Here is a 25,177-nt window from a genome sequence, read left to right on the forward strand (position 1 = left end):
AGCTAGTGAAAATCGCGTTCACGATTTTCCTTCCCTTATGTTTGGTATGAATTGAAACGGAATATGATAGCAAAAGCGATAACAATTCAGGCTACAATATAGAGCCTGGTATCTTGTCAGTAATGTTGTATCATTAAGATAAATCTGCTATCTCTAATATACCTAAAGCATGCTCTAATTATTGTAGTAAATATTCGATATTATTTATATTCTTTGTTTCTATGAAGACTTACATCTGATGGCCGTTGGGACCAATGAGTTCTTGAGTGGTGGTCGCATACCGGAAGATGCGGCGTAGGTGGACTGATGACCAGGTAGATCGTAGGAGGTAGATGGATGTAGGGTGGGATGATTGGGTTGTTCGGGGAAGATCTACGCTCAGCTGTGGACCTCTGTCTGCTGTCAAATTACGATAATATGAAGTATTTTTGTATTTCTTCCATCTGGTGACTTCGTAAAAAATATGAACACGCGATAAGTGGAGTGATGTCATATTCCATTATCAATGCATTTATGCAATATCTCGGAAACATGACGTTGTTAAAACAAAGTCTGTCTTGTTCTTCACAAATTACCATTAAAATAAAAAAGTGACTAGGTATACATATATAATGATTGAATAGTTTATTAAGATGTAAATTTAACTATCGTTCTTGTGCACGACTGTTTTATGAATAATATTTACTTTTCCTTGTTTCTGATGTTTTGTTAGTCGACAGACGGTTTAACTTATTGAAAAGATTGTTTTTTTATATGACACGGGAAAATAAGCAGGTGGGAACCCCGATGGAAAGCCACCACTGCGGCCCATTGACCCTCATAACATAAATAACATTAAGGGCGCGTTGCCGGCCTCTTGAGAAAAGAGTAGGCTAATTTTTTGGATTCCGTGCCCAAACGGTTAAAACTGAGTCCTATTTGCTGTCACTCACGTTTTCCGCACTGTTGATTGCAGCACATTGAAGTCTATTGAGACTTCGGACTACGCTTTCTGGATCTTTAGGTAACTCTCCACTTTGCCATTTACTTTATTATTTTTTCCAGATTTTCGGAACTTTTACGAGCATATGACTGAATTATTGCAGCGCTCGTTAGGGTTATAAAGTAAACGTCTGAGTGCTGGTCACTGTCCCAGTAATTGCCATCTTTAATTTTGTGTCATTAGCAATAGAGGTGACAGCAACTCACAGCACTGGGACAGTTACCTTACAGTTCAGTCACACGGCGGCCACGACGTACAAAATACGCGTTCTTGAAACTACATAAGCACGACGACATCTGTACACGCGTCAATGTGTGCGTAAGATACACAGGGCTAACTATCGCAAAACCCTAGTACCCTAGTATTATAAGTACTACCAATGACATTTAGAGGTACTTTAGATACTTTAGATATATGAAAATAAATGTAATCTTTAATCTTACCTATTTATTTAAACCTACTTCAAATGTGCCTGTCTGTGTATCTAAGGATTATTATTTTCAATTACAATAGATATAAAGACTACAAACTTAAACGAATTATTCGGTAGGTAGTGATTTCATGTAGGCATTAATCGCGATAATTTCAGAAATCATTATTGATTTACAAAAGGAAGTAGGTAGGGTACTGTTCGCAAAATTATTGCTCCCGAACTTAGTGCCGTGCGGCCGATATACATCGCGTTGCGCACCCGACTGCTTTCCTGCGGTTTTCCTGCAATCTGCGCTTGAGGGGTGGCGTAACTCGAATCGGTGCGGGGCGGAGCGTGGCCATTCTGTACGTTAGTACTATTATATATATTCTGTGGTACAGTTAAATAACAGGGCACACGTATCGGAATATCGAAAATTTAAATATCGATACTTAGAATTTCGACGGTCAAAATATCGAACCTAACCTAACCTTCGATATTTTCACCGTCGACTAACTTTTTTTTTTATTCGACTGGATGGCAAACGAACAAGTGGGTCTCCTGATGGTGAGAGATCACCACCGCCCATAGACACCTGCAACACCAGGGGGGTTAACTTTAGATATATTAATTTTTGATATTCAGATACATTCCCAATATACAAATACCGCATATGGAATGACATCTCACTTAGACATGTCTATTAAAGTTTGTCACCGCAAAAGCCGCGTCTGGCAGCCTGGAGTGCTACAAGCGCCGCAAGTGCAAAGTTCGGCAGTGTTTAAATATTATCGTCTTATGCAGAGCAGGCGTGGATTACCCACTTTAGTCGCTCCAGTCACTCAAGCTGCACAGACAACGGAACACAAGATAGTACGCAATTTGATACTATTGATGTTTAAATACGTGAGTAGTGTGTTGGTGATGGTAGTTGGGTTTGTGTGATTTGTGTGTGTTCTTACAGTGTGGAGGCCGAGGAGCTGCATGAACACATATTTGTTGCATAGATATTGCCATCGTAAGGTCGCGGGTGAGCAAAGAAGTTGTTTTTAGTTAATTGTAAGTCCCCCACAAAGTAACGTCTAAACCGACAAATTACTAATGACGTACTTTGGTTGACAATACTTATTATTTAGGCTTTATGCTACGAGTAGCTTTAATATAACTTCAATATTTGGTAAAGTCATGTCGACGTGTATTTGAATTTAGTGTAACTTTTCATGATAAAACTACTTCACATTAATATTTTTTAAACAAAAATTTTTTTGGATACTCCGAACGAGATTTAAACCCTGATCTTCTGGTTATTCGCGTCAAATGTTCTATAGCCAAGACATGTTGGTTTAAATTCCGGCTCAACTGTTTATTTTTATTTTTAATAAATCTTAGATTCCGCTAAACAAACGTACTTCTAATAAAAATAAAAGATATTATTATTATATGATAGCTAATAATAATTTATTCAATTGTTTCGCAATTATGTACTGGTTTCCTCACGATGTTTTACTCCACCGTAATGCTCGTGTTAAAATATAAAACCAGCTGTGACAGACGGACTGCGGAGTCTCAGTAATAGGGTTCCGTTGGCACCCTTTGGGTACGGAACCTTAAAAATTAACCGAATTGATAACCTCCTACGTTTTTAAAGTCGGTTAAAAACAAGTGGTTGCGCTGTATTATAACGCTGTATTAAGCTAACGTCAAGCACAACACCAGACGGCGTCTTATGGCATTCACGTCTAGGTTTCAAAATTTAATGGTAATTGATAATTATGAAATTGTGTGGTGAAAAAAATTAACTGTAGCATACAATTAAAGAAAAAATCATAAATATAAGACTCAAAAAATATATTACTATTTTTTATCTATTGAAGTAGCATTTGGTAGAAAAATATAGGTAGCTCTTAAACTAGTATTTTACTTTTTCCGCTCAAGTACATTCACCAGTATCAATATCTGCTTCAATGTAGCAGATATTAATGCAGGAACGTTTCTTCACTAATAGTACTAGAATAAAATTGTACTAGAAGTTGTCACAGTCGCACTTGTCGCCAATACAAGCGCCCCCTGGGAACTTTAGTCGCCGACACAGCCTGTCGCACGCGTTGAAGTCGCATTTCTCCGATCGACGGAATCGCTCAAGGAGTTGGCCGGAGTCATCACCTAAAAAAGAGACAGAAAATATACCATAATACATAAATAAATAAATAAATATCAAGAGACAATTCACACCAATTGACCTAGTCCCAAAGTAAGCTTAGCAAAGCTTGTATTATGGGTACTAAGCAACGGATAAATATAATTATATAGATAGATACATACTTAAATACATATTAAACACCCAAGACCCGAGAAAAAACATTCGTATTTTTCATACAAATATCTGCCCCGGCCGGGAATCGAACCCGGGACCTCAAGCTTCGTAGTCAGGTTCTCTAACCACTAGGCCATCCGGTCGTCCAAAAAATATTCCAAGCAAGGTTTAAGCTTGGGCTCGCATCTCCGAGTTTTTCGGGATTTATGCGCGAAATCACACTTGAAGCTATCGTGAGCGTTTAGATTAAGGCAAATATCGCGAGGAAATCTACACACATCTGTGAAAAATTCAATGGTGTGTGTAAAGTTCCCAATCTACACTAGGTCTTAGGTTCTCTGGGAGTAGTGGCAGTGGGACGTACGAGTATTACAGGCCAAAATGATGAGTAAAGTCCAAATTATGTAGATTGAGTATTGAACCTGGCCGGAGGGCGTCTTAAGGTAGGCGTCCACTTATCCGCATCATACGCTTCGGACGTGTCGGATTTGTTGCTTTGTATAGAAATGTGCGATGCTTACGATGAGGACACGTGGACGCACTTATATGAGTTTCTATACAAAGAATACTACGATCCGTTGCGTGCGATGCGTCCGATGCGTATGATACCGACAAGTGGACGTTTACCTTTACACCTCGTTTGCCGAGACGCGGTCTCCGTTCAACAGCTGCTGGTTGAAGCTGGATGCGTTGAGCCGAGGACAGGGCACAATGGCGCTCAAAGACCTATGTCCAGCAGTGGACTGCTATAGGCTGATGATGATTACTTACCTTCATTAAATGCCGGTGAAGCCACTGTAGCTGCAATAATCGCCAGAAATACGGCAAATACCAATAAATATCCCTTCATTTTTAAAATATTTAATGTTCTTCTTTCTCAGTTCAAGCGGAGAATGCAATGTATGTATAGAATGCTTAAGCTTTTATATCGTTTATAACATTGACCTAACCAAGAGTCAGGTGCGGTTTGTAGTAGTACGTCTGCGCGATAGTGAACCGTATATCCAACTCAATGCAAGTCTCACTGATGATTGTAAATGATTCAGTAACTAAAGTAGTTGATTTGCAGATAGTGCATGTAAACATGGTAAGTACTGAGTTCGAAAAAATCCCCGGCTTTTAACAGTCAGCGATAAATATTCATAATCAGAAGAGGAAAATTTTGATACAGTAGTATTTACCCGGGGCTTCACATGCGAATATCATTGGTGCATTGAATTGCAATTCCGAGACTAACTAAATTCGAATTTCCAAAAATTACATACAATTATTAAAGTTGCATAAAAAACATCCGCGTCTAATTTCATGTCTAATCCTAGTGGTTGAAATTTTGGCATTTTATTCAAACTCAGTCAAATATATATTTTTTTATTCCCTTAGAATATTGGGATAAAAAGTAACTTACAAACATCCAGCCTTCTAGATACCAAATTTCACTCAAATCCGTCCAGTTGTTTCAGCATGAAGGAGTAACACACACACATACGCACACGCACACACACACACACACACGCACGCACGCACGCACACACACACACACACACACACACACACACACACACACACACACACACACACACACACACACACACATACACACACAAAGGGTTATTACGGCATTTGCAGTTTTGGTTACACTACTCAGCGGTATACAAATATTTGAGTTAATAATATTGATATTTTGTATCAATTTATAATCCGACAGGATATCATGATTGGTTTGCTAATATTTGCTGGCCTATCAATAAATAAATGCTAAGAAAAAGTAAACAAAAATAAGGATCTTGTTGAAAATAAACAATGCATTATAATTAACTTTCACATTTCTACTTTTTTTAAATAATAATGGACTAATTAACTAACGTAATATAAACAAAAACAAGACACACAACACAAAGACATACAAAGACAAGTAAAAGCATAAACAAAAAAGTAACGAGGGCAACCGGTTGGAAAATTGGCCACGAAAATAGTACATTGTTGTAGAGGCTGGAATGTAAGCAATAGATGAACGACTTAGTGCGATAATTATGCGTTTAAGAAAAAAAAACCTCTTAAAATTCATAAATTACGCATTCTCATTGGTCAATTTAATTACACACGCAGCAGACTATTACTTTTGATTGGCCCAATTGTCGTTTCAACACGCCGGGAAAATTATCCAGAAAAATTATATTCTAAAAAGTCGTATTGTACTATGAAATACATATATTGATACGACTTGTTACCGTAATGTGTTACATTGTTGTCGTGTTTTGAGAGCCATAAATGAGTTAACTGGATTTAGGTTATCTATGGACACATTTTCGAGCAGTGTTGTGAAAAATAATTTATTATATCAGGCGATACTTTGCGGAGGTTTCGAACTCAACAAAAGTTCATCCTCACAGTAGCACAATCGTTCGCCATGCTACCAGATTATAAAAGGGAAGGAAGATTTAAGGTCGGGGGTGAGTTTTTATAGCTCACTGTTTTTTTATTTATTTATTTCGTACGTATTTAATTGGAGTTTTCCACTCTTACTTTTGTTTGATAGTTTAACAAAGCGGAAAAGTCACAGGTAAACCAGTTATAATATCATGAATATAGGTAGAGTCATTCTTATTACAATGTCAATAATGGCTAATTTTGACAAAATCACGTGTCTTCGTGGATGACACTAGGTATAACTAGTGATTGCGCTGTATCAGGTCTTAGCTATAACGTCGGCTGAACCCCGACGCTGCACGCGGATCGCACTGTCACCACGGTGACGTTTAGGTTTAAAAATGGAATGGCAATTTGAAAATTTGGCGTAGTAAGCAAGGTTCTATTGTTTTATTATTATTTAAAGTCTGCTATGTAACTATCGAGAGTCATAAATACTTTTAATTCTTTACCTAATTATAAATGCGAATATTTGCGAATACATATGTGTGCGTGCATGTATTTGTTACTGATTCAAATACTAAAAAAATATGTTTTATGTCTTAATCGTACTGACTTAACCGTCAGTAACGCGATATGCTAGGTTTACACGGGCTTAGTACTTATCATTAGTATAAGTAGTTAAGGGCTTGTCTACAGAGTGATAAGTGACAAGTAGCCATCTACACATTGGTGTTAGAGAATGGTATTAGTAGTTACAAGACTTCGACATGAAATACCGCCGCCGACTTTTTTTTTACATATAACTGTCCGTGTTTGACCCCCCACCTCACCTGATGTTAAGTGCAGATGAGGCCAAACGTGTTTTAAGAAAAGTTTTAGGCACTTTTCACTTGTCATAAATGATCACATCACCCGACAAGTGACAAGACAAGTATTAGTAGATTTTTAGATGGGTTGTTGCTTAGTAAACAGGACTGGCTTCTATTCAATCGCACTTGCAGTTGCACTAACACTAAGCACTAATGCAATATGTTCACACACATGCCATCTGATAAGTGTAAGTGACTTGACTAGTATTAAGCATTAGCTACTAAGCTCGTGTAAACCAATCTTTATTGTCATCATAGTTTGTTGAATACAATTAAAAACAAAGCTACATATCTACCCCCCCCCCAAGTCGACCAAAACAAAAAAAAAGGCACGGCCGTACCATATACTTTTCTCGAAGCCATTCAGGCTATTTTCAACATTTTTCTTTCTTGAAAACTTATCTAAGTTAAAAACACTTGTATTTTTATTTACTTTCAATACTACCATATCCTTCAATATACAAACCATCATGACCGATAACTGTGTAGATACAAGCATAATTGCAACAGCAACTTAACATACTTATTACTTACACGTTCAAATTACTCAGCTGCGTAAAACAAAATGATGTTCCAAGTTGTTGATGAAAAAATGTCGCGCCTAATTTAAAAAGAAGCTTACGCAAGACACAACTTTGTTCTTTAAAAGAAAAGAAAACCCTTGCAAGCAGGTGGGCTGTAGATTTATTATATCCACTTGCCGGGTCTGCCAAGTGCGCGGAAACAACAAGGGGATGGTAAGTGCGAGAGAATCGTTGATTGAGGTTCCGTGAAAAAAGTTCATATGTAAAAATCTCTTCAACGCACATTACTCTTCTAGTCGTTCCCTAAATGTTGAGGATCTTGACCACGATAACTTCATCCACGGTCTTTTTCCACACGCACCTTTCTTTTCTCGCTGCACCGATAGACATCTCCAGATTTTTGGAGATCTGGTCAGACCATTTCATTACTTCGCTTTCTGGGTCTTTTACCAACTACTTTGCCCGTCGCCATCACTTTTTCCATATTTTTTGTATTTCATTGCGCACTTTGATTTAAAAATATTATTTTTTTAATATTTAACCCTTAATTTGACAAAATTAAAAAAAGTTCATGAATTAAACCTCGTTTGTTACCTTATACTCCAAAAATTCTACATTTAAAGAAAAACAACAAAAAGATAGTCTTGAATCATGTACATTGTGGCATACACTGCCAAATTAAAGGTTAAAATGGTTTCTTTTTATCAAATCGCTAAAAATTTTAACTACGGTAAGATTCAATGAGAAAAAAGTTGTAGGTGTGTGAAATAGTGTCTGAAAGGTGTCGTGTAAATATCTACTCAATGCAGCGTCGCTTGATTTTTTGAACATTGGCCTGACACTGCGTGTATCTTTATAATAATAATGTCTATATTTATGTCGCTGGTTATTTTACCCTATAAATCGTTGATAAAACGAGGTCTAGTTATAATAAAATAATATCTGTACCAACAAACGTATTAGGGTGGTTTCAGTTTGTGTAAATTTGTCCCATGATATTTAATTTGACGATGGCAAACTGAATGCTCGTGACACACAAACTGGGTCATGTCACTAAACTGACTATAGCTCTAGGATCAACAGAAATAGGGATCATGATAAAATCTAATACGTAATTACCTTCCAAAATTAAAATGTAATTAACATTTTAATAAATGATAAAACTTCATCTGACAAACAAAATGGAACCCTAAAACTGGACTGTGCTAAAATAAGTATACATTAAAAAGCATTCGTGATTGTAGCTCTCCCGTTTATAACATGCTTCGTTCTATATCGTGAACATGATACAAGTAAAGATAGTATGTACCTAATCTGTAATCTGTTTAAAAATAAACTTAGACTATTTTTTTGGTGTGGTGACCGCGAACTGGAAGACGTAGGCAAAGTAGACGTAGACAAGATGGACTGAAGATGTAGTAAAAGTAGCAGGATCCAGTTCGATGCGGGCAGCATAGGACCGATCGTGGTTGAACTTTCTGGGATGAACTCTGACAGCAATAGACGTCTTTCAGCTGGTATAACGATGACGATTTTTTAAGTAATTTGTTGAATCAGGTGAAGTTCCTTGTCAAAGAACTAAAACAATTACAAAAGCTTAATAGTTATTTACTTGACATGAAATGTAGGTATGTTTCAGAATTAAATTATTATTACTATTTTTTTAAATTTATGACGGAGGCATTCTACACTTTCACTGAACGTAGATAGTTAGTGTTTAGTTTTGTAACTAAGGGCCCCCCTTACATCCCTGTATTATTGTTATTATTTTTTTTTTTTTTTTAATTGTGTATACTGTAGTTTTTAAGTAAGTATTTTATTTTACTCTTATTTAAAAAACATGACTTTCTGCCAAGTTTCTTGCGGCGCATTCTTTTTGGCAATGATGGTCTTCCCGAAAGCGCTGGTAGTTTAAAAAATTACGTGTACACACACTGTGTTAAAAATAAAGTTGTGTTAAATACTTGTGATGTATAGTATCAATTAAGAATATTGTAAATCTGTAAAAAAAATATACCTCGTTGAGTTTCTTGCCGGATTCTTCTCAACAGAGGTTTTTCCGAACCGGTGGTAGATTTTTTGACATTCATAAGTGCTTATGCATAGCCTAAATTGTATAAAGATATTTTGACTTTGACTTTGTAAAAGTGCCCATTGCGGCCTATTTACTGAATAAATGATTTGAATTTGAATTTTTGACACGCACAAATCACACAAGCCAACTATCACCAACACCACACTACACTGACGCGTTAGTTGTGTGTGTTCTTACAGTGGTGGTGGTGGAGGAACAGCATGAACACACATTACTTGCATAAACGTAGCTATCATAAGGTTGCGGATGGGCAAAGTAATTGTTTTAGTACATTGATGATATTTTATCACATGTTATATTGAACTTTCATGAACTGAGTTTTCAATCAATCATCAACCTTGCTTTAACTGTGGAGTAGGTTGCGTGAAAGATTAGTTTGAGTCAACACTTTTAGAGGTACCGCAAAAGTTAACAACGAATAGTGGACGAAGTACCGAAAACTGTTGTAATGTGAAAAGGATACAAGGTTTGCGCATTTTGCTGCTTTATCAAGAAACTTTTTGATATTCCTGTTTTTTGTACCTTACACGGATCCACCTCCATTTAGATTTCTCTTTGTAAAGAATTTCTGAATAAAAATTCTGGGAAACCGTAACCGTACCTATTGTCACTCAGCTGAAGTCATGAAATTGAAATATGTCGATGAAAGCAAGTTTATTGCAAAATTTGAACGTTTCATTTCTGGGAAAGTTATTGTTACAAAGGAAATAATGTAATTTATATCTCAAGTGAAAATGATTTCGTCTTGAAGGATTATGGATAGGTACACGCGAGTTCATAAACTTGTGAGCCAAAATTTGATCAAAAATATCTGAACACGATTATTGTTAACGGCGTAGAAGCGTGTTCAGATATTTTTGATCCAATTTTTGCTAACAAGCTTATGAACTCGACTGTATAGCGGAATCAACTAAGTATAATTATAATGGCATACCACAAAAGTTACACGTGTTACATAACTGTCGCATTTTTGTATGAGAAAAATAACTATTATGTAGATTTGTCACTATCATCATCATCATCATCTCAGCCGTAGGACGTCTGTCCACTGTTGGGCATAGGCCTCTCCCATCGATCTCCAGTTGCTTCGGTTGGCAGCTGATTGCATCCACCGTGAACCCGCGGCTTTAACCAGGTCATCCGTCCATCTCGTTGGTGAACATCCTACGCTCCGCGGTCTCCACTCGATAACTTTTCAGCCCCTATGGCGATCTGTTCTCCGTGCTTTATATGACCTGTCCATTGCCTCTTCAATGAGCTAATTCGCTTGGCTATGTCGGTGACTCTTGTTCGTCTATGTATCTCCCCATTTTTGATTCGATCCCGTAGAGAAACCCCTAGCTTTTTAGCACTTGTAATTTTTATGGTACCATCAGCCAAATTATGTGGTCTACCACTCTAAAGTTGATAATCGTTTGCATGTCATAAAACAATACTGCCAATAAACGTGTCTGTCAACTTGAAAGTTCGACTTTAGCGACATATTTATTTGATAGGACCTTGTTTAACCCGTCGAGCGATCTAACGCACGCCTAACGCCACCCTGTTAGTGACTTCTGGGCGCTCGACGGGTTAAAAATTTATAGAAATTTGGCTGATGGTACAGAGGCCAGACGTTTGAGTTCCGTCTCAAGCCTTATTATTCACGTTTTCCTATTACAATGCAGCAAATTAATGTGAAGGCCAAGTATTCTAAAATATGCATTTTGGGCGATTATTCGAGCGTTTTAACTGGCTCATTTTTCTGGACACTTTTGTAAAAATGGCCGAATATTCTGATACAGTTTTTTAGTTATCTGCTAGAAATACAGGAACTCTAACAAATAATCGAAAACTACATCAAAATCTACAGTCGCAGAAACGCTTGGACAATCGCCCTTTAAGCAGATGGTGTTCCAGATGTTTATGGGCGGTAGTGATCTCTTACCAACAGGAGACCCACTTGCTTGTTTGCCATGCAGTCGAATAAAATATAAATAAAAAAGCAGTGGTGTCGGAAACTTACAAGCTTTAAGAAGAATGACCCAAAAACATTGCATAACGACATGACGTACAGTCAACCAATTTAATTCCTAGGCCACTATAGAACATTGCCATAATGACGATGGATGGATGACGTAAAATGTCACAATGATTAGGTTCTGTGGTATCCGAAGAATCATATCGGTTGACTGTACATTATTTTGTAAATACGACGTTTACGAGTATTAAAACATAAAAATGCATTACCAAAACAAAGCAAAATACGCATTGGCCCGAAATTATGAAGCATTACTTTTCCTCATGTAGGTCGAGGAACTAGTTTCATCTTGATTGGAAAGGGGGGAGAACATAAACAAACTAATCAAGTGTAGTGGGAGATAGCAGAGTGCGTTAAGACGTTTGAGCAAATGTTTGCACCAACATTTCCTTGAATGGACTAAATGTTTTTTATGCGGTCAAGTTTACATCTTATGGTTAATACACTGAATGTTTAACCTTACCTACGTACCTTAAATATGTCCAACAAAACCATGATATTTTCTTAGAAACAAAATATACAAAGAAAGAAAAAAACATTCTATATACCTACTATATTTGAAAAAAAAAAAAAAAATTTTTTTTGCATGCGTTCAAAATAAGAGTAGGATTTCAAGTAAATAGTGTTAACTTATACCATTGCTGCAAAAGCAGTCGCGGCTACCAGCAAACGACGCACAAGGCCGTCAAAAAACTCATAAGTCAGTTCGTTAGCACTAAATTATGTCCCCACGAATAAACTGCATAAATGAAGTTTAATTTTAGTTGCTATTTAACAGTTTAAAAGCCTAAAAGAATCCACTTAATACCAGTGAAAGCCATCAAATAATTAACTATTCCGCTTGTCACAAAGCATTCCAGACAAACTCTCGTGAAAACGCTACGGATCGTGCTGTCGGGATTAAAATTCGCCATCCAGGGCTTAAAGTTGAGATGGAAATGCATAATGCACGATATTAAAATATTAGAGAATTTAGTAATAACGTGGGCGGGGTCGGGCGTCACGCCAAATGCTTTCAGCTGCCGAAAAGGAGAAAAGTGGGGAGCGCGCAGGGAAAGAGGGTCAGCTGGGAAATCGTTTAATGCACGAATGTCCTTTGCTGAAATCCTTACTTTAATACTATAAATGCAAAAGTAAGTGCTGATTTACACGATTCCAGCAAAATAGTGGCAGTAGCCATCGCGGCGCTCGATCCATCACTTGTAACTTGTTATTTAGCCGCGCGGGCCTGTAATGTAATACTACTGAGTAAAGAAAGTTTTTGTAAACAAAAGAAAGGTTCTAGTGTCTTTGGCCCCTTTCGGCGACTCAAAACCCACAAAAAAAAATTGGACAGGCCGAATATGTTGCAGGTCTAAACTGCAGGCAGATGCAAGACGGAACTGACGATCTGATACAAGTAGCAAGGAGACTAAGTGCGGGAAACATATGAGCGAACGACATTGATAATAATGCGTTCGGTAGTATGTGTACTACCCTCAGTATTGGGTAAAGACGAAGGATGAAGTAGTCTAAACATACTACGAGTAAGGATCCCTGCTGACTTTCCCAAACTTTCAAAAGTCTATAAAAGTGCATTGTAAAATACAGCCAGGATGTTATATATCTAAAGTCTGGTAGATTCACTACAATAAATGGAGCTTCCAAAAGGATTTTAAAATCAGAAGACACGGATTTAGAAGAAGCACGGGTACAAAACAAGTGAAAATTATGACATTGTTTACAGTGTTACATTTTAATGTATGCTTTAGATGCGTATGCTCATCCTTTATTATCTGGACAGCTAAGGAGAGGAATGCCCTGCCTGCGTCTGTGTTCCCTGATCGCTAAAATCTGGGTCTTCAGATCTTGATACCTTTGAGACCCTTGGGTGAATAGGCATTTATTGGGCAATCATGGTCCATCTTAGTCCACATCTTGGCTCCATCGGCCAGCATTTGATCACAATCACGCAATCAATTGTGATCAAATGCTAGCCGATTTAGAAAAAAACTGCTGACACATAGACCAAACTCGATTTTTTATACAATTTATATACATATTTCATAGTAATGGTATGCAGGGTCTTATTACAAATCTGAGTTTTCGAAAATATAACTCTCCAACCGGCTATCCGCTTACATGCTGGACTTCCCAGCGCTGACCACATTACCTTCACTATGAACTCGGCAAACTTCCTTTGACAAACTAACCGTCGAAGCGGAAAAAACTCACTAAATACTGCGGAAATTTGTCTACAGAATGGGGTCACTCATTCTTGGCTGAAGCGAGCAATCGCAAAAAGGGTGACCCTCCACGCGGCATGAATAGTGATGACGGCCTAGTCAGTCCGGTCCTTAATATTTATCCCTGGCTGAATAGTCGAGTGTTGTTCACCTGTGGCCATGGGATAATAAACTTGTTACTGGCCAGTCAATTGGGTATTGATTGTTGACGTATAAAAAAAAAACGCTAAGAATGCCTGTTATTGGCCTGTTATGTGTGAACGTACTCCGTTATTCACATAAGGAGTGACACTATTTAACGACCCGGATAATACCGACATGGAAATACCATCCCCGATTTTTAGTGTACATGCCCATAGAAACTCATGTCAGTTTGACATTAGTTAGATAGATACTTTGTGGATACACTTAGTGTATCGTGTAGAATGTCGCAGTTTTATAATTTAATTAAAGAGCTACACTGAAAATGGAATAATTATTAAATAACACGCAGGTTTTTTTTAAATATTTAATCACAATCACATTTGTTTGTTCGAAGCAAACGTCGCTCAAATGATTCCCTTTCAACTTTTAATCAATCCGGAGAAATTAAATATAATTCATTCGGTTGCCGCACACATTGGTTGAGTAAATGTAAATACGGCGTTTTAAATACACGGTGTAAAAAACCCAACGCACAATATGCAGATGTTTATTGGTGATCTCTTACCATAACAGTCGAATAATTTGTATCCATCTGACAAAACTCGAAGCCCACGAATAATTAGCCGACATTAATTTTTAACGAAACATAATCTGTCTGGTGTTAAATAAATTGTGTACGTTTTTGTAACTGTTTATAGCTGAAAAGCTATAAACATATCATTATCATTATTATAGCATATCATTTAATAATATTGTAAATCTGTTTTAAAAAAAATATATATATACCTCGTTGAGTTTCTTGCCGGATTCCTCTCAGCAGAGGTTTTTCCGAACCGATGGTAGATTTTTTTTTGACATTCATAAGTGCTTGTTATAGCCTAAATTGAATAAAGATATTTTGACTTTGACTTTGACTTTGAAAAACGTGTAGGTATTTAAGCAATGACGGTACGGATGCTTCATTACTAGAGTTTGCAAACTTTAAATAATTTAATTAGAATTATTTTCGGCAATAGGAGAAGGACATAACAATAATAATAATACATTTATTTTCTCAAAAAAAGATACACGTAGGTACCTAAAAGAGATCTGGCGGACTCCAAACTAGGCGGAGCCTGTATCTTGGGGTTCTGACATAGGTACTTACATACCTTTTGACAATATCTTTTTTTCATACAATGTTTTGGAATAAAGTATATAAATCTACTAGCATACTTGTAAGACTTTATTCCATTAACCATCCTATGAACATGTGTTTGAAATAAATTAATAATTATTATTAAGTACTATACTTATCTTATAATTATTAAGCTTACTCGTATCTCCAACAATAAGTTTATTGTTGGGGTTCGAATCCAACACAACACAAAAGTTTTTAAATGATAAAGTTTATCAACACTTCACTTTATAGCTTAATTACAGTTTTCACAAGTGTTAATTAATAAAAAAATATATTTTCGTTTTATTGTCACTCGCAAATCATTCGTTTCATCACTCGAATTTCGGTGTACAGTACAACTGGTAGTGGAAGATGGAAAGAAGGGACGCGAAGCCAGAGTAGGTATGAATTTGTTCAGGTTATGTTATGAGTAAGTTTATAAATATAAACATAAACAAATTTCGCAGCCAGCGACCGAAACCTTAAAATATCCATAGATACATAACACAAAAGTATACACCAAATACAACCCTCTTTTTCGGCTTCACTAAAACCAGGTAAAAATATGATGCCAAAATCATTTTCACTCACAATATAAAAAAAAACTGCATAGGTATTCAAGTGACTTGCAAATAAATATCGCATTGGTGGCCTAACTGAGTTATTACAGCAATACGATTTACAGCTGCATAAGAATTTAAAGAGTATTTTATTACTGTTTTATGACTTTGTTTAGGGTCGAAATCGAACTCGTTTTACGACTCCAAGTTATAAACTAACCTAAACGAGCGTGCTTATATCTGTTAGAAACGTAACAGTGTTATACAAAGTATCTGCTGAGATTTTCGCCACCAGGGCCCGATTGCAAAACAAATTAGGAGCTAATAGTATTAGCGATTTTGTATTGAAATTCACTAATACTATTTACTTGTAATTTGTTATGTAATTGGACCCAGGATAACAGAAAATGCGTGTAGTTAAATGTTTAAGGTTTTCTTAGCTTTGGCACTAGATCTGCCATAGACGAAGTAATTAACTACGGATATAATAAAATCCCGTGTCAGTAACAGATGTACTATTTATGAAATTATCGAGTGTGGCCTGTAATACGAGCAAAAAATTAAAACATAGATCGTCCTCGTCGAACTGAACAACATTAGTTCAGCGACTTTTAAAAATAATGGATTCATTGAATTTTCCTTTTTTCGTACAAATTAAATACTGCATATGTATCATTGTCCAAATGGCGCTACGAGTACCTATTTCTTAAGAAATCTGATAAAAAAAGTGTTGAGAACAATGACGGCGGTACAAACGCCCGAATATTCACCCTGCTATCAATGTACGCCATCCTAGAATACAACTGATGTCGCTTGTCACGCTACAAACATCAAGCATTTTGCTTTAAATCGGAAACGCCGTCTAAAGCGCAATCACAATCGGCGTGGTAGGTACCATTCCTGCAGCGTCGTCCTGAATCCAAGCTGCTGTACCTTTGTTTAATATTTACCTGTAGCGGTTGGACAAGACGAGGACGGAACAGAAGGTCTTCGAACATAATCTATGAGGCAGCTCGGGGTCGGTTATATGGAGCTGAGTTGGTTGTCCGCCCGCTCGAGTTTATGGGGCTAACAATTTTCGGTCTTTTGGACTCCAAGTCCACTCCGACTTCTGGCCGGAGGGTGTGGTTTTCTGTCGCTTTAGGGAAGCAAGGATAAAAAACCCTAAATATATTTTTTTATAACGTTTTAAACTCGTGATTTTCACTCATAGTCAAAATATCACAAACGGGACTTATCACGCTAAAACACACGAGTAATATTTACCTCGACGTTTCAACCACATTACAGTGGTGTGCTCGTGACCACGGCCTGAGGCTGACAAGGATTCGTCTTCCGGTTCGTGGTCGCCTCTCGAGGACCTTTCTCCCCCAACGATTAACTGTTCTTCGATCGCATTGTCACTTCAACTTGGTAAGTAATACAAATTGTACAACAAATCATTATGTAATAATTTAAAATGCTAACACAAAACACTGAATCAAACCCAGTAAAGGCACTGTGAAAGGACAACTGTGGCTCTACTTGCCTTTATTTGTGTCTAAACACTTCTCGTCATCGTTAAACACCTGTCAAAGCTTTAATCGTTCGTTGTTTGTGTTCCAACCTTTGCAAAGCGAGCAATCTTCAGTTCAAATTTGCTAACAATGTTTGTCGGTGTCAGTGCTGGACTGAACTTACGGAAGTAAGTCTCTTGGTCGGTACTTGTACTAGTTCAATCACTGCATCGGACTAGTACACAGTAGGAGCAAGTTATAACAATCGGGACAAAGTTCCAGCAGTCGGGACCCATTATTGTTAGTCTAGAAAGTATTTGTATAGTAATACATATTGATGTAATTTTCAACGAAACACCATTTACATGGATAGAAATAAAATTATTTCATTATTTTTTTTGACTCGCCTTGAGTTATTGGTACACACCTACTCATGGACGGTGGTGATCATTTCCCATCAGATGATTCCACATGTTCGTTTGTCTTCATCGCATAATATAAATATGGATAGCTGTTGCCCGTGACTCCTTGTGAAATGAACTTTTGTCAAACAAATTTCGGTGAAACATTAGTGAACCATAACCTACTAGTAGTCTACTGTTATTGTGCCCACTCTTACCAAGCAGGGTCCATATGCTCGCTCAACTTTGTAGGCGGTGTATGAAACTTGCACATTGCTAAACTGTAAACTCCATGTAACTGACGTTAGTCAGAAGCAACCAGCTAATGTTACATTAGCCAGTAATACCCGACGTTCCTTTAACGAAACGTGAGCTATTTTAAGGTAATTAGCAGCACAAAGTTTCTCGGTAAAATAAAAAGTAAAGTGAGCGAAACTAAATAACGTTTGGCTTTGTGTTTTTAACGAGGAGTTGCTGTTTTTTCGCGTCTGCTCTGTCTATTCTAGAATCTAGTTAGACGTCTAATTGTTAGGGTATATCTACTGATGCAGAATAAACGTTCTATCATCAATAAAACATTTTCATTCGTCAGTAGTTGAGCTGTTCGAAGATGATGCAGACTTCAACAAAAAAAATGTTTAAGTTTTTTTTTTTCTTACAGGTACATTAAAAAACAATAAAAAACTAGAAAAACTATAATTTATTAAATCAGGCGTTACTTTGCGGAGGTCCATATCAATGAACTAAAAGAATTTCCTTGCTCACCCGCGACCTTACGATAGCTAAGCTTATGTAAAATATGCGTGTTCATGCAGTTCCTCCACCTCCGCACTGTAAGAACTCACACAAATCACACAAACCCATCTATCACCACCACCACACTACACTGACGCGTTTCGAACTCAACCAGAGCTCATCTTCAGAGTGACACAACCGTACACCATGCTACCAGTTGTTAGAAAAACTATAACTGTGTGGTAAAAGCCATGCTAGTGAAACCGTGTAAGCGTAGTGGTTTGACATGTGGCCTCTCGAGCAGAGGGTTGTGAGTTCGAACCAGTGCCCTTAGTCTAAGTTTTCGGTTACAAATACGTCTCGATCGCGTTCGCTAATGTTGTTCAGTTTGACGAGGAGGATCTATGTTTTAATTTTTTGCTCGTATTACAGGCCACATCCGGTATAGGTACGTATAAAATGCTAAATATGAATTAAGTAAAACTTTCAGTTGACTTCATCCCAGCCTATATACGTCCCACTGCTGGGCACAGGCCTCCTCTCAGAACAAGAGGGCTTGGGCCATAGTTCCCACGCGGGCCCAGTGCGGATTGGGAACTTCGCACGCACCATTGAATCGCTTCGCAGGTTTGTGCAGGTTTCCTCACGATGTTTTCCTTCACCGCAAAGCTCGTGGTAAATTTCAAATGTAATTCCGCACATGAATTTCGAAAAACTCAGAGGTGCGAGCCGGGTTTGAACCCACGACCCTCTGTTTGAGAGGCGATAGGTCAAACCACTAGGCCACCACGGCTTACTTCAGTTGACTTAACTTACAATAATCTGCGGTAACTGTTACGATTTGCCGACGACAACATTCTAAGCTAAATGCAACTGCAACAATAGTTAAAGCTCTAACTGCCATATTGCAGTTTAAGTTTACCTGCATACAATTTGAAATTGTGTATTAATTTCGTGGGATAACTTCTGAACTTTGTCGCAATCAATTAGTTATAGCTAATGACTGCGGTGATATTGTTACTTTTATTATTATTTAGCTCTGTTATAACGAACTGCGTTCACCAAAAAACGTAACGTAACGTAAAAAAACCGCATAAAATCTGTCTATCCTTATGAGAGCTACGAAGCCACAGGCATACAGACAGACGTTGGAGTCAAACTAATAACACCCCTCTTTATGCGTAGAGGTTAAATAGAGGTTAAGATTTCGGGATTTTCAATGAGAATGTGACGATTCGTAGACTATGTGTAGGTTCATCTATAAAAGCCAGAAACGGTACAAAAATATATAAACCTAATATTAAGCCAAAAAAAATCGAAACTAGTCGGACCGTTCCTGGCTTATAATCGTGAGACCCGCGGCTTCGTTCGTGTAGAATTCGGTTATGACTATCCCGCGGGAACTATGCAATTTTCCAGGATAAAACTAATCTATGTCCTTTCCCAGGACTCAAACTATGTAGCTGTATACAGATTTATCTAACTCGGTTCAGCGGTTTAGACGTGATGAAGTAACAAACAAACAAACAGACTTACAAATGCACGTTCAAAGGTTAACTGGAAGAGATCACTTTCAGGGATAAGTTCGCCTTTGTACATCTATTTCTTTTGTTACTTGTAATTTTCATATGTTTTATGTACAAATAAAGAGTTACTACAATACTTACAAACTTTCGCATTTTTTATTTATTCGACTGGATGGCAAATGAGCAAGGGGGTCTCCTGATGGTAAGAGATCACCACCGCCCATAGACACCTTGCAACACCAGGGGGATTGCAGATGCGTTGCCAATCTAGAGGCCTAAGATCGAATACCTTAAGTGCCAGTAATTAAACCAGCTGTCTTACTCTCCACGCCGAAACACAACAGTGCAAGCACTGCTGCTTCACGGCAGGATTAGCTAGCAAGATGGTGGTAGCAATCTGGGCGGACCTTGCACAAGGTCCCACCACCTGCAAAATTTATAATATTAATGGGATTAGTGGGATATCAATAAGTCTCACGGAAATTTAAGTAATATTATATCCAAATACGTTTAGTCAATTGAATATGAAATGGTAACAAACTAACACACACGCATGCATACATTTACAAATTTCATAATATTAGCAGCAACGCAAAAAACACAGCAATACCACGTTCATAAAATAAATCGAAATCCTTGATTGCCACAGTTGATAAGCAAAATGTAATTACACTAGACGCTAACGTATAATATTTAGGGTCTATATTGAGATGTAAATTAGAGCAGTTTCATTAAGTCTGTGCATAAATTTTACGATAATGTGTATCGTTGTCATAACCCTTTCATGATGTTAACACAGGTTGCTTTTATGTTGGGGTAATGGTACTTACGGGAAAGTAGTGTCTAAGTAATTAGGTCTTGTTTTGAAGAAGAGTTGTTAGGAAACATGGCAGAAGTCCAAACAGTGTAGCTTTCCTCAATACGGTATTTGACTACATTTTTTTTAATTAGTTGAGTCGATGCTCTAACATAAGTGCAACTACTAAAAATACATAAATTAGGAAACGGACCGTACCTACGTACAATAAAGTACATACGAATTAAATATGTAGGGGGTATTTTTTCTTCATTGTAACAATAATGTACAAATTAAAGTTAATAATTAGCCCATTCCAAATATAAAAAAAAATGTATAAAAAAGCAAAACACCCGAATGCTTGAAAAAAAAAACTAAAACAGTGGTCTAGAACTCTGGTAATAGTAACTTGAACTTCCATTCAAAATTGTGACCAGCTCAAAATTCCAACCAATTGGTTTTCCTTTTTAGTTTATATTTGAAGTTTTAAAGCAGTTAGCTTTTTGATTCTTTTTAATTAATTTAGTCTGTCTGTTGTCCACGAATAATACCTACAACAGGAACAAAAGTATCTTGTATTAAAATACGCAATCTGTAAATATGCTACACCACCGCCAAACTACTAACATTAGGTATGCTCATTCATAATTTGTCCATGAATTAGATAGGTGTCTAACCAGTTACTAGTATTCACCGCAACTCAAAACCGATAAATCTAGGAATCGGTACCGCAAAATGCGTGTCGAATTATACCGTTCATCGTACCGGTGTGAATGAAAATTAACCAAGCGTTTAAACATATCCTGATGCATTACTCATGTTTAAATAATTAGTTTCACGGATGCTTGTGGTTTTGACTAGCTAATTACGTTTTCCAGGGTTCAGTACCAAACTCAGTTGGCAAAAACAAAAACCCTTATAGAATCATATTGTTATCCGTACGTCCGTGTGTCCCTTTTTTAGAGTTCCTTACCCAAAGGGTAAAAACGGGACCCTACTAAGACTCGACTACATCGATGCAGCGGGACAATAATTTTACAACGGGGAAGTTAAAATTGTCCTGAGCAATTATTCTAATGTATTATTGAGCAGTTTATCTTTTAGTTAGAGCTTGGTATTTCTATAAGTTATCGTTTTTTTTTCTTGGTAGGTACTATGTTTACGTAAGTTACCAATATAAAATGAACCCACACTTCGTACATTTTGCTAAGGAGCAAGGCTCTGCTGAATTTAATACTGATATTCATAGCTACCTATAAATTTACACGAAACCCTGGGAGCCTCAGTTTAGCTAAGTTTTAATGATTTTTATGAATATAAAGTGACAGTAGGTGATTATGGCTTAATTGACCCAGAAATTTTGCTCTAACGCAGCAAAATGTCAGCGAGTTCAATGTGATGCGAATTGTTATACTTATTTTTAAGCTTCGGATCACATTTAGATCAATACAGATAAAAAACTTAATGCAAGATTTTTCTTTGCTGCCTGTATTTTTTGTTGACTGTACTTGTATTGTCATCCAACTTACATATTATGTTTACTAAATTTTAAATTAATCCGACCACTGGAATTGCGTCAAAACAAACTTAAGTACTTAGGTACAAAATTTGTCCCAACAACGACAAACAGTTAGGGTAAACCAGGGTGTTATTGCCCACTGACCACTTTAAGCAAAGCATTGCCAAATGTTAGCTTTATATCATTCTAGTTGGATCAAAATTCGCTAGATGATGCTGTAATTAATATTACAATCGATTTAAAATTGACGATTAGCAACACTTAAAAAAAACTGAAGTCCTTAAGTGGGCAATAGCTATATGGGTTTACCCTATACTAAAAACATGTGTAAAAGCAGATAGGAGTGCAGAATGTTTGTGTGAGATTTCACATTGAGTATTTTACCGTGTTATTCAGTTTAAGAGTATTTAATTCGATTTAATGAGCTCTAAAGATTAATGTGATGACTCAAGTAAAGCTCTCAATACTTTACCGGATTTAGCTTAATCGGACTTAAGAACTGTCCTAATTATCTAATCCAAACACTAAAAGATAAAAGATAAAAGTATGATCAAAGAGATTATTAATGGTTAGCAAAACTGAGCCGAGATCAAAGGAGGACAACTTTTCCCAACAACGCCCAACGCAAATTAAGTTGAACGGAAAAGTGGGGGAGCTATTAAATATTGAAATGGGTTTAGCCTTGAATTGAGAATACGTTGCGAGTTTAATGCCAGTTTTTTTATGTAGGTACATGTCTGAAAAACGGAACAAGTGCGAATTGGACCATAGACATATGTTTCGATACTTTCTTAACAATAAGCATAATGAATTATCTCGTTAAAAGATTTTGTATTATTTTCATTATAAGTTTGAGTTTCTTTGCGCGATAGAATCCAAAATACGGACATTCGTCGAAGAACTAAAGTCACCGACATAGGTGTAAAAATATACAAGTTGAAGTGGCAATGGGCGGGGCACATCGCTCGAAGAACATATAACCGTTGGGGGAGAAAAGTTCACGAGTAGTGACCGCGAACCGGAAGACGAAGCGCTGGCAGGCCTCTTACTAGGTGGACTGACGAGACGACATCGTGAGAATTGCGGGCAACCGGTGGATGGAAGTGGCGAGTTGTCGTTCATTGTGGCGTTCTAAGGGGGGGGCTTTGTTCCGCAGTGGACATCTTCTGACTGATGATGATGAAGTTTGAGCAACAATTCGTAACACAATAAGTTGTTTTTTTTTTGTAAATCTAACCTTAATAATGCGTGCTATCTTAACAGAAAACAGAGTTATAAAGGTTTGGAATTTAAAATTAGACAGAGAAAAAATACTAGCATGTAACTTCTTTCTTCCTTCTACTTTCTTTCTTTTTATGAGATGGACGGATGACCTGATTAAAATCGCGGGTTCACGGTGGATATAAGCCGCCTCCAACCAAGGCAAAAGGAGGTCTATGGGGGAGGCCTATGCCCAACAGTGGACGTCCTACGGCTGATATGATGATGGCGATGATGATAAACTTCTTTCTTGTTCTAACAGCACCATATCTACTTGATAAAAAAACCGTTTTGGAAACCGATTTAATACATATCATCATCATCATTATCTCAGCCGTAGGACGTCCACTGTTAGACATAGGCCTCCCCCATAGCTTTGGTGGGCAGCGGCCTGCATCCACCGTGAACCTGCGGCTTTAACCAGGTCATCCGTCCATCTTGTTGGTGGACGTCCTAGGCTGCGCTTGCCTACATAAAGATTGTTGAAATTCAGAAGTTGACAATTACCATATTACAACAAACTACTAATATTCGTATTTTTACCTGACTGACCGAAGGAGGAATAGGTATATTTTTCGACCGTACGTTTGTATGTCTATTAACGCCTGACGCGGGTTTCGATATTATTATGAGGCATCATTAGACACACCATAACTTTTGAAATTTTTGAATTCGACCCATCATAATGTGCTCAAGTTTTCATTACGTTTCATCTTCTCTGTCTCAGAGATAACTTGATGTACCAAATCAATTCCTTTTGACATATTATTAAGACATAATATCAGTCATGAACCACGATGATGCACGCTGGGCAATTAATTACAGTCCACGACTTAATTCAGATGATTAAGCTATCTCGATTTGAGCGCTCATTATACGTGAAACGGTATTGGGACTTTTGGGATGAAAATATTAGTGCCACTTGTCCCATGGGACTACTGGGACGTAATCGTCTCAGTAGTCCCATGATGGGACTACTCAATGGGACTAGTGGGATAGACGGGAATCTGGACTGCTTGTTAGTCCTCCTGCCACAGTCGCACTAAACGCTGAAAAAGGTTCCTTTCATTCATGGAAATGAACTCCTCTATCGATGCCTTTTTAGGGTTCCGGAGCCAAAAAAAACGGAACCCTTATAGTTTCGTCAAGTCTGTCTGTCTGTCTGTCCGTCCGTCCGTATGTCACAGGCATTTTACTCGATAACTACAAGATTTATATCAATGAAATTTGGAGTACAGATGTCTTGTCAAAACCGCTATTTAGTTTTTTAGTTATATTACAAAAATAAATATTTATAGGTCTGTTTGTTACTTTATCACGTCTAAACCACTGAACCAACTTATTTAAAATTCGGTATACAGATAGTTTAAGTCCAGGGGAAGGACATGCGATAGTTTTTATCTCAGAAAAACGCATAGTTCCCACGGGATAGCGATAAACGAATTCTGCGCAGACGGAGTTAGAGGTAGCTGGCTAGTTTTTATTATATTGGACAGCCGTGGTGGCGGAGTTGTTTGACCTATGGCCTCTTAAGCAGAGGAACGTGGGTTCAAACCCCAGCTCACACCTCTGAGTTTTGCGAAATTCATTTGCGAAATTAAATACATTTGTAAATTTACCACTAGCTTTACGGTGGAGGAAAACATCGTAATCTGCACAAAGCCTACGAAGCAATTCAATGGTGTGTGTGAAGTTCCCAATCCGCACTGGGCCCGCGTGAGAACTACGGCCCAAGCCCTCTCATTTTGACAGGAGGCCTGTGCCCAGCAG

At 37.5% G+C, this 25,177-nt stretch overlaps 1 protein-coding gene across 1 annotated transcript; it reads right to left on the minus strand.

The window, feature by feature from the left end:
* Window positions 1-3,225: 3,225 nt before the first annotated feature.
* LOC141445457 (uncharacterized) lies at window positions 3,226-4,613 on the minus strand. Its single transcript, XM_074111301.1, has 2 exons — window positions 4,480-4,613; window positions 3,226-3,557 (listed from the first exon to the last, which is right to left on the minus strand). The coding sequence occupies exons 1-2, from the start codon at window positions 4,556-4,558 to the stop codon at window positions 3,418-3,420; spliced, it is 219 nt and encodes a 72-aa protein (XP_073967402.1). The 5' UTR covers window positions 4,559-4,613; the 3' UTR covers window positions 3,226-3,417.
* Window positions 4,614-25,177: the final 20,564 nt, after the last annotated feature.

This window comes from Choristoneura fumiferana, chromosome 2, assembly GCF_025370935.1.
Source record: "Choristoneura fumiferana chromosome 2, NRCan_CFum_1, whole genome shotgun sequence".
Lineage (NCBI taxonomy): Eukaryota > Metazoa > Arthropoda > Insecta > Lepidoptera > Tortricidae > Choristoneura > Choristoneura fumiferana.

What these genes read in the sequence shown, in the direction of transcription:
- LOC141445457 (XM_074111301.1), bottom strand. Translation starts at nt 4,558, where the DNA reads ATGAAGGGATATTTATTGGTATTTGCCGTATTTCTGGCGATTATTGCA. An exon ending in TTCACCGGCATTTAATGAAG is followed by an intron (nt 3,558 to 4,479) that starts GTAAGTAATCAT and finishes TCTCTTTTTTAG; the next exon opens with GTGATGACTCCGGCCAACTC.